Genomic DNA, 10,142 nt, shown 5'->3' with positions numbered 1-10,142 from the left:
CACTGGAGGAAACCCCGAGAGGGCTTTGTAAAGATTAACACTGATGGTTCGGCTAACCCAAACTCGAATAGAACCGGGGGAGGAGGACTAATACGAGATGCTACGGGAAGTTGGTAACAAGGCTTCGCTTACAATATTGGTAGCTGCTCAGCTCTTGAAGTTGAAGCTTGGGCTCTACTAAAAGGGATTCAACTAGCTGCAGCTATGGGCTTCTAGAAGGCGTCCTTCGAGTGTGATGTCAGCGAAATCGTTGAGTACATGCACCAGACTTCACCGCCAACTCCTGTCGCTTAGAATATCCCGATGGCTTGCAAAAAGGAACTCCGCAACTTTGAAATATAGCATATTGCGGCTATCAGGCCAACCAGCGGATGCCCTTGCTAAAATGGCGTTCCGACTTCCCAGAGGCATTCATATTTTCTCGACACCCCCGAATGAAGTTCTTGGCCTACTGGAGGATAACGCCATGGGGATTCCCCAATGGCGTATTAGTGTATAATTGGTCAAAGAGGAAACTATGTAATTCGAGTAACCCCCTTCCAAGTTATAAAAAAAAAAAACAAAAAAACAAAAAAAAAAAACTATGATGGTACCGTATTTGAGGCTTTGATTTTAGCTAGAAATAACTTATGTGTAAAGGATGGTTTTGGGTCATTTTTGGGCCCGTGTACTTAACATTTGATTTTGGATGGAATGAAAGGTTGATTAAAAAAATAAAATAAAGAGTTAATACCACAAATAGTCCTCTGACTATTGGCTAGTACTCCTTTTAGTCCTCGACTTTCAATTCGACCACAAATGGTCCTCTGACTTTTATTTTTGACCACAAATAGTCCTCCATTAAAAAATCTGTTAAATAGGTGTTAAATCTAGGGATATTATCGTCAAATTGATATATATAATTGTCATAAAATAAAAATGTTTACAATTTTTCACCAACAAACATAATTGAAAAAAATTAACAAATATAAATACTCCTAAATAAAAACACAATACACATTAGTCTCGTAATTATGCGTACAAAATGAAAATTTAATATTAGAGCTATCTATTTTTAATTTAACCAACAGATTAAAATGGAAGATTTTTTTTAAAACCTTGTTTCCATAATTTTTATGGTTGTTCATACATGGCTGATTAATAGTTTTCACTCTTCATTAATCGATCAAACATTTTGTTTGGGATATAACTGAAGGTCACCACCATTGAATTAATATAATTAATCAAATACAAATTGCGAACATTAATCATGGAATTTTTTTAATTTGTTCATTTATGTGATTTTTCACGTCCTTTTTGTTATTATATTTATTAACTTAATGTTTATTAATGTTTGAAATTAATTATGGTGTCATATAATTCTCAAAAAGAAGTAATCATAATAATATTAATCAATTTGACGATATTACCCCTAGATTTAATACCTATTTAACAGAAATCTTAACGAAAGACTATATGTGGTCAAAAATGAAAGTCAGAGGACCATTTGTGGTCGAATTGAAAGTCGAGGACTAAAAGGAGTACTAGCTTAATAGTCAGAGGACCATTTGTGGTATTAACTCTAAAATAAATAAATAAAGTCCTATGGATACATTTAAAAAAAAAAAAAAAAAAAAAAAAAAAAAAAACTATGATTTTGATTCACGTTAAATCCGAACCAAACACACCCAAGTATTTTCCTTTCCCATCCATGATTCTACGATTCATATGAAGCCGCGAAATTCAAGTACAATATCTTGGTGCGAATAGGATATCCCCGTCATCCCATTCACAAAACTACACTTGGGTGTGAGCCAAGATGTATCTCGGAGCTCGAACATTCCAATGCTCGTTTCCAGTTCAAAACGGAATCCCCAGATTGAAACGAAGCGTCCTCATCGACTGCCCTTTGAATTGTTCCCGCGGTTCTCCCACCCCGTTACCGACCCGATTCCGTGCTCGCCAAACCCGACTGATCACCGCTTGCATCAGTCACAGTCGCGATATACTTCACGAAGACGTCAATGAGTCCGAGAAGTCAACGCAGAGTGTAGAAAGCAGTCAAAGCACAGTCTCGGTTTCAGGAATGGGAGAAGAGGAAGCAGAAAAAGGAATGCAGATTGGAGAAACACTCAAAAGTATAGTGTCTAAGACTGATATACAAGAATTTTCAGCGGATGAGAGTATTTGGAGCCAAATCGTGGAGATTGTGAAGTTTTCTGGTCCGGCCGTGGGGCTATGGTTGTGCGGGCCATTGATGAGCCTCATTGACACTGCCGTCATTGGCCAAGGAAGCTCCATTGAACTAGCCGCATTAGGTAATGCTCATAGAGCCAACACTTATATAGGTTCTTTATTCTATATGATGCAAGAATGATAATATGCTTTTATATAGAGTAAATTGTCATTTTGGTCCTCTTACGATTGGAGACGACTATTAATTTAGTAATTAACTATTCAATTTTTATCAATTTTGGTGACTCCGATCAAATTGCCGATTTGAGCGGAAAAATTTAATTAATCAATTAATGTTTGATGTAAGGGCAAAATCGTCTTTTTATGTCTTGTCCGAATAGGGAAAGTGTTATTGTCCTTGACGATTTTGCCCCTTACATTACACATTAAGTGGTTAATTACAATTTTTTGGTCCGAATGGACCAAAATTGAATAGTTAAGGTATTAAATTAATAGTTTAAAAGTTGTGGATTGCAATTAACAAGACTCCGATAATCACATAACCAAGATGACAATTTACTTATTTATATATTTACTTGCAACTTATTTGTGAATTTCATATTTGCAGGACCAGGGACTGTGTTTTGCGATAATACAAGTTATCTTTTTATGTTTCTTTCTATTGCTACTTCAAATTTGGTTGCTACTGCTCTAGCTAGACAGGTATATAGTTTGAACATTGGCAATTTGGCATTGTCACACTGGCAACCTTGGCAGAGTTGTGTATTTGCTAAATTATAACAACAGGCCATGTTTTTTCTTTTTGCAGAGTCATTTCTAATGTCTTGACTCATGACGATTTTGGCTGTGATGCAGGATAAAAGTGAAGTTCAACACCAAATATCCACTTTGCTTTTTATTGCATTGACATGTGGTGTTTTAATGCTTTTCTTTACAATATTATTCGGTCCATGGGGTCTAACTGGTAATCATAATATTTTTTAGCACTTCTTTTGGTCATATGATCTTAAGTTAGTAGCATATTCAACCTGGCAACTGATGAATTTATTGATGTGGAATTCAGCTTTTACGGGGGCAAGGAATGCAGAAATTATAACTGCAGCAAATACATATGTTCAGGTTTTTTTTTTTGTTATTAAGTAAATCTCTCTTACATTACTTCTATCATTTTCATCATAATAGTGTCAAGTATTTCTACATTTTGCAAGTGTATGGGACTGTAGTCTATAGCAGCTATTCAGCTGTATGGTAATCTTTTCCCCATTGCACTTAAACTGTATTTATAATCTTTTCAGTGAAATACACTTTGCCACCACAAGGATGATTAATTATTTGCCTGTCCAAATGTTTTGGTTGCATGCTTCATTTGTATCGGCTTCAGTTCAATTGAATTGGAACTCTTTTGTTGATAGATTCGAGGGCTAGCATGGCCAGCAATACTAGTTGGATTGGTCACCCAAAGTGCAAGGTGTGAAACCATTTCTCTTGGTTTTGATGAATGCTAATATTAGTGTTAGGCAATGGCTATTCAGTTGATTTGCAATCATACCATTACATTTAAATGTCAATTGGCAAAATTACTTAGTCAGTTAGTTAACTTGGTGAATTTGGGTGTCTCTGTATCGAGCTACAGTCTAGGCATGAAAGATTCGTGGGGACCTTTGAAAGCTTTAGCAGCTGCCAGTGTTATTAATGGTGTTGGAGACATAGTTCTGTGTAGATTTTTCAATTATGGAATTGCAGGAGCAGCATGGGCAACAATGGTGTCACAAGTACGATTGTACCTTATACTTAATATTTAATATTGTAATCTTTAATATTAGTGGGGTATGTCATCTCTCCTTACATGTTCTTTTATCATTTAACAATTTTTAGGTGGTTGCTGCTTATATGATGATTGAAGCTCTGAACCTGAAAGGGTATAACGGTTTTGCAGTCTCTATTCCTTCGTACAAGGAACTTCAGCAGATATTCGTGCTTGCAGGCCCAGTGTTCATAACAATGATGTCAAAGGTTTTGATGTTTTGCTACTCATTCTTGTGCCTTTCTCTAGCCTTGATGAACTCCGCATCTTACAAACACTGAACTTACAGGTGGCTTTTTACTCTTTACTTGTCTATTGCATTACATCAATGGGCACACACGTACTTGCTGGCCATCAGGTTTGTTCTATTGAACTAACTTTTCCTGTTTACATTAATATTATGAATGTAAATGCTAATAACCTTCAGTTTGGTACAGGTTATGATACAATTATTCTGCTTGTGTGCTGTATGGAGTGAGCCTCTCTCTCAGACAGCACAGTCATTTATGCCTGAGCTGATATATGGAGTTAATCGAAATTTATCCAAGGTTATACTTTGTTTCCAATGACTGTTTTTTTTACCTGTTATAAAGTAACATCTAATGAACACAGCATAGAATTTCTGTACTATGATTAGTGCATGCATGGATATACACTTTCTAAGCATGAGTACTGAACATCTTACTTAGTTCAATATTTTCCACCGTAAAGTTCCGGGCATCAATCGGGAATAATGTTCTGAATGATCAACTGTTCATGCAGGCTCAGATGTTGTTGAAGTCACTGTTGATTATTGCTGCAATAAATGGATTCTTATTGGCATGTATTGGAACCTCAATTCCCTGGTTGTTCCCCAAAGTATTCTCACCCGACCCTGCGGTCATTCGAGAGGTTAGTTGTTTTCTTTCCCTGTTAGATCATTACTTTATTAGAGTTTGCTGCTGAGAAGCACACACAGATGATTGATTTTCTTTGCTTGGACAGTCAAACGTCTAATATTTTGAAATTTATTAATGTTCTACTGCTGCAGATGCAGAGTGTGTTGATACCATACTTCCTTGCACTTTGTGTGTCGCCCAGTGTCCACAGCCTTGAGGGAACATTATTGGTATATTATCCTCTGTGAATCCTTTCAATCTTTGATTATTTAATGTTTGGATTATCCCCGTTCACCAACCTATTTGGCCAAGCACATCGGTTAAGACATGAAGTTTGACTGGTAACGAGCATCTATTATCTTCATGTTCATCTATATGAAACCATTCTTCTTAATTGTGCAGGCTGGACGAGATTTGAAATTCATTAGTGCATCAATGTCTGGACTCTTTGGTTTGGTTTCTCTTCTCCTCTTGGTATGACAATCGTTTGTAGTTGTGAAGTGTGAACTTTTAATTGCCTTGGTGGATGATGAATGACATTTTCTTGTTGCATTGGCAGCTATTGAGCAGAAAAGGGTTCGGTTTGGCAGGATGTTGGTTTACACTTGTTGCATTTCAATGGGTAAAAATCTACACATTATGCCCATCATTTCTTCCAAATTTATCACAGTACTGACTCTTTATTTTCTATGCAGTCTCGATATGCTGTTGCTCTAAGACGCCTAACCTCACCTAATGGAATGCTTTATTCTGAAGATTCAACTTATTATGAGGTGGATAAGTTGAAAGCCGTATAGTAATATGGCTCTTTTTACCTCGTTTCTAAACCGTGATATAGGTAAAATGTGATAAATTATAGGTTATAGAAGTGGATTAGCAAATACATTTCATTTTCTGTAACCAGTTGATTTTCATGCAAAAGCTATTATAGGCATGAAACAAAGAAGTGTATGTATGAGAAGAAACATGGAACATTTTCAGAGTTTCCCTACAATACCATAAAACAAGGTCAAAATGTTTAAAGTCTACAAAGAATCCTGCTGCTTTGTCGTTGGCAAATTCTGGGAAACATATTAATCCATCTTTGCCAGATTAGTTGAAGTAACACACTAATACGTGCTGCTCTAATGGCAATTCTCTTTGGATGAAAGTTCAATGTGCTATTAGGGCCTCTGCAATCTCATATTAGCTCTTGCAGCATTTCATTCAAGGCCACACCTTGTTATCACAGACCATATGATGAATGATGGGGTATCAAAAGTTCAAAATTCATTTTTGGGCTGTATCTAGAGAAAATCTGCTACCCCCTCTGCGACCACGGTTAGATGGTCTTGGAACTAGTCCCTTACCCTGTCCCTTAACCTGCACAATACCAAGAAGACCACAAGAGCAATCCAGCAATCGTCATCACAACAATAAGAGTTTTATTCGCTCTTTCTACTATGTACTTTAGAGAGTAACAACTAGATGTGGGGTACAAAATAGCTAAAACAAGGTTTAAGAAGAAAAGACCTGCACTGGTTTCTTGTCTTTATTCAGCATTTGTTTTTTCAAAATAGCTCTTTGAACAAGCTTCTTCTTCTCTTCAGCTTTCAATTTGGAAAGGCTTGGTCGATAAAGAATCACGGTTCTACCAATTTTACCAACCACAACTGATCCCGTGGCTTGTTCCAATTGCCTCACCACATCCTCTAGCTCTCCCGGGCAGGTGCCATGTATTTTAAGCTGAAGAAAATGCAGTAATAAATAACAACAATCACCTGATGTCAAGTACTCAGAACATCATATAGAAAACCATCTAACAATTAACTTCTCCTGCATAATCCCTTGTGCTAAAGCATCAGCACTCATATGCAATCCCTGCCACTCATTCTCTATCTCTATATATGTCACTTGAAGATATTTTGTAATTACAAGTACAATGCCACTAATAAAATACTTAAATCACACAAATTTGAATCACTGATACTGAAAAATGATGATCATGTCATCAGTAAAATAGAGATAAATTTGGTTCTAACTCCTAAGAGTGGCACGAATTAAATGTCTCCAGCTAAACCCTACACCCTGAACATCAATGCAAACACCGTTTGTTGACCTTTAATCAATGCAGTATACAAATTTCAGTTTAAATAAACAAAAATTTCCTAATTTTTAGTTACCTTCAAAATCTCATTTTTTTCAAGGGTTTCACCCAATGCGAGGATGACAGTATCAGTGATTCCAGACTTGCCGACCTGTTGGGACTTGAGCTTCTTCCCCAAACTGTGCGCATAAGAAGCTAACTCTTTCTTCTCCTTCACTGTGAGTCTCTGAAGCTTCGAATGCAGCCTCTGAGCTTCGGAAGACTCTGTGGTAACTGTAACCGCTACTGCTTCGGGTTCGAGTTCCTCAATTTCATCATCATCGGTATTTTCGTCGGTTCCTTCAACGACGTCGTCTTGAAATTGTAGAAGGGCTTGAAGTGGGTGGTTTGAAGAGAAATGGTGAGTTTGATATAAGAAATGGGGGCGGGCAGGGGTGAAAAGCGACGTCGTCTGGGGGTAAAAATAGACGGGCTGTTTTGGGCGGAGGGAGAAAGAGAGGAGAGGGGTGGCGGACCGGAGGAGGCGGCGGAATATCATCAACGGAGCTGAAGAAGGCGAAGCTGCCGATAACGTTACGGTTCCCATTGTTGAATTGTTGCTACTCTGTTCTACATACACTCGATTTATCTATGGCAATTCTTCGCATGCCACAAGTAAAAGAACAAAATATCGCGTAGGAAATCGTTCGGGTGTTTGGTCTAGTGGTATGATTCTCGCTTCGGGTGCGAGAGGTCGCGAGTTCGATTCTCGCAACACCCCCACAGCCATTTTTACCTCCCAAATTCATGGCCGGCGAGGTGGCTGCAGAATTGCCAAAAACACCCATGCCTATACCCAGTCAAACAGCACCAATTACCAAAACTTTCATTTGTTTCCTCCTGTGTATTGCATCTTCTGCAGAGTTCAACCCATCTTCTGCTGCTACTAAATCCTAACCATAATGATAACACTGTCATCAACTAGCCAGCCTAGCTTTAGAGTCTACAATGGTACGGTACAGCTGCAAGGGGTTAATTATATTTGTGGTGACGTCGTTGGCGGCAAATTAGACAGCAACAGATCATAGACTAGTAACCCACAAATTTGATAGATATTTTTTTATTTCTCATTTATCAACTGTTTCTGCACTAGCTACTAGTTACTTTGTGAATAATAAAAATATAATAAAAATAATTCTTTAAGTAGGCTGTAGACATCTAACATGGTCATTTAATTCAAAAACACTACTTTTAGAAATAAATACATATTGAAAACCAAAAGTGTACATATATAGTAATATAGTACATCCTCCAATCAAAAGCAAATAGTAATTAATGCAACAAATATATAACCATGAAGGTCAATATGGGCAAGATAGGAAAACACATAGCTCAAAACCCAAAAAGTTAAAAATAAATCATTTTCAACAGATAGATGACAAAAACAAAAAAAACAAAAAATAAATAAATAAATTCATATCAAATGCACAATCATGTCTCGGGAAAGGGAAATTGATGCCCTAAATTTAGAAGAAAAAAAAAGAACTCTATCAATATCCAAATAGTTGGCTAGCCAAAGTAGTATGTTATATTAATCAAATCCTTATAGTAAGCCACAAAATAAAGGAAAACTTTTGAGAAATATATTATTTCATTCCCATAATTCACATACACATTAGAAGTACTTACAAACATTTCCGAGCACAAAAGGGTGGAACCCATCACCCAAACAAATCCTACAGCCTAGATCATGGCATGCAAATCCGGCCATAAGGTGCCAAGGTCCACCCTTTTCCCTTACAAGCCCATGCCAGTACTTTCATTTCTTTCTGTCTAAACCTTAGTTGAATTTGCAAAAGAGAGCGAGCCTTAAAATGGAAATTAACATGGCGCCAGTACCAAAGTAAAGTACAAGTCACAATCAACTAGAAAATTGATACTGACTGACCAAATAGCCATAATTAGACGTACTTATACTATACTAGGCAACTAGCCAGATTACGGCTAACCCCAAACGTTTCAATTTCCCAAAGAACATGGAAAGATGGTTTTCCTCCCACAATTTCCAACTGTCATATTCTTCACAGCACGTCCCGAACCATCCCTGGCTGGACTAAACCATACCGGAAGAAACGCCTCAGATTCGCAGTTGAAGATGGTCGACTCAAACCTCTTCACCTGGGCTTCCTTGCCCTGCATGCATAATTAATTATTTCCCAATTCAAACCAGAATTATTGCATTCATCTTAATTGCATGTAGTATACATACATATATATATAATCGTTCCTACATACCTGGACCTTAGCAGCAACAACCATGATGCTATTTGAGGATTCAAGGAACACACTTGTTTTGTCATGAAATGCGTGGAAAAACCTCCATACAGCTCTATAGTTAGTGAAGTTCACGAATGCATACCCTTTACTTTTCTCCTTCCTTAAAAAAAATAAAAAATAAAAGAAGCATAAATTCATAAGAGATAAAGAGATGAACGTTATGGTAATTAGCATATACTCACTTGAAATCCATAGGCAAATACAAGAAATCATAAGCCGAAACAACGTTGTTGGCCTTCTTGTTCTCCCTTGCGCAGTGATCGTCCAAAAACTTTATCATCATTTCTCGTCTGAAACGGAAAACTGTGAGTTTTACCGTGTACCTCTTGTTTACTAATATGAGTGTATTTAATGAGGTATGTGATGCAGAAAGGAGATCAGAGAATAATATGTATAGTCAGTACGTGTAGTTGTAGGGTATGTTTTTTATCATAACACTTGTCTTCTTTGGGAAATATCTCAGATGTATAACTTTGTGTTTCCCAAGTCTTTTCCGAAACATCTGGAGACCCGGGCGTGTAACAGGCTCAGAGTTTCTTCCATGATCAAAGCCAACGCTCGTCCTTGGAGGAGGCCGGGAGGGTCCTGCAGCATCGAAATGCTTGTGAATAACAGAACTAGGGGTGGCTGTTACCGGCGCCGGCGCCGGCGCTCTGCACGGTGGTGGGAGTGCCGGTAGGGGCGGCGGAGCAAGCAGCTGAAGCTGAGTGTAGTAGTACGGGGTTACCGGGAAGAAATTGGCAAAGGGTAGCCTGTTGTGATAGGTGGAAAGGGGATATGTGGGATAATAAGAATGGTGAATGGCATAGCTATGGAAGGTTGCATGGCAAAGGGGAGTGTATACCGGAGCTTCTGGATTTAGAGTAGCCATTAATTAGCAAGT

The 10,142-nt window shown here is 37.8% G+C and overlaps 3 protein-coding genes and 1 non-coding gene across 4 annotated transcripts; 2 read left to right on the top strand and 2 right to left on the bottom strand.

Annotated features, from left to right (window-relative positions):
- Positions 1 to 1,656: 1,656 nt before the first annotated feature.
- On the top strand, positions 1,657 to 5,831 carry LOC116032451 (protein DETOXIFICATION 46, chloroplastic). Its single transcript, XM_031275017.1, has 14 exons — positions 1,657 to 2,297; positions 2,783 to 2,877; positions 3,031 to 3,139; positions 3,239 to 3,294; positions 3,588 to 3,643; positions 3,809 to 3,947; positions 4,051 to 4,188; positions 4,269 to 4,337; positions 4,417 to 4,527; positions 4,742 to 4,870; positions 5,010 to 5,087; positions 5,260 to 5,331; positions 5,417 to 5,479; positions 5,553 to 5,831. The coding sequence occupies exons 1-14, from the start codon at positions 1,799 to 1,801 to the stop codon at positions 5,652 to 5,654; spliced, it is 1,716 nt and encodes a 571-aa protein (XP_031130877.1). The 5' UTR covers positions 1,657 to 1,798; the 3' UTR covers positions 5,655 to 5,831.
- LOC116032452 lies at positions 5,811 to 7,556 on the bottom strand. The gene is made up of 3 exons (XM_031275018.1): positions 7,020 to 7,556; positions 6,370 to 6,582; positions 5,811 to 6,219 (listed from the first exon to the last, which is right to left on the bottom strand). Exons 1-3 carry the CDS (start codon positions 7,527 to 7,529, stop codon positions 6,127 to 6,129), a joined length of 816 nt encoding a protein of 271 aa, XP_031130878.1. The 5' UTR covers positions 7,530 to 7,556; the 3' UTR covers positions 5,811 to 6,126.
- Positions 7,557 to 7,631: 75 nt separating this feature from the next.
- On the top strand, positions 7,632 to 7,703 carry TRNAP-CGG. Its single transcript has one exon. It is a non-coding gene; the product is annotated as a tRNA-Pro (tRNA).
- Positions 7,704 to 7,782: 79 nt separating this feature from the next.
- On the bottom strand, positions 7,783 to 9,542 carry LOC116033440 (protein MEI2-like 7). The gene is made up of 4 exons (XM_031276180.1): positions 9,442 to 9,542; positions 9,218 to 9,359; positions 9,047 to 9,115; positions 7,783 to 7,875 (listed from the first exon to the last, which is right to left on the bottom strand). The coding sequence occupies exons 1-4, from the start codon at positions 9,540 to 9,542 to the stop codon at positions 7,783 to 7,785; spliced, it is 405 nt and encodes a 134-aa protein (XP_031132040.1).
- Positions 9,543 to 10,142: the final 600 nt, after the last annotated feature.

Source organism: Ipomoea triloba, chromosome 10 (assembly GCF_003576645.1).
Source record: "Ipomoea triloba cultivar NCNSP0323 chromosome 10, ASM357664v1".
NCBI classification, from domain to species: domain Eukaryota; kingdom Viridiplantae; phylum Streptophyta; class Magnoliopsida; order Solanales; family Convolvulaceae; genus Ipomoea; species Ipomoea triloba.
This window is presented reverse-complemented; position numbering and strand designations above follow the sequence as displayed.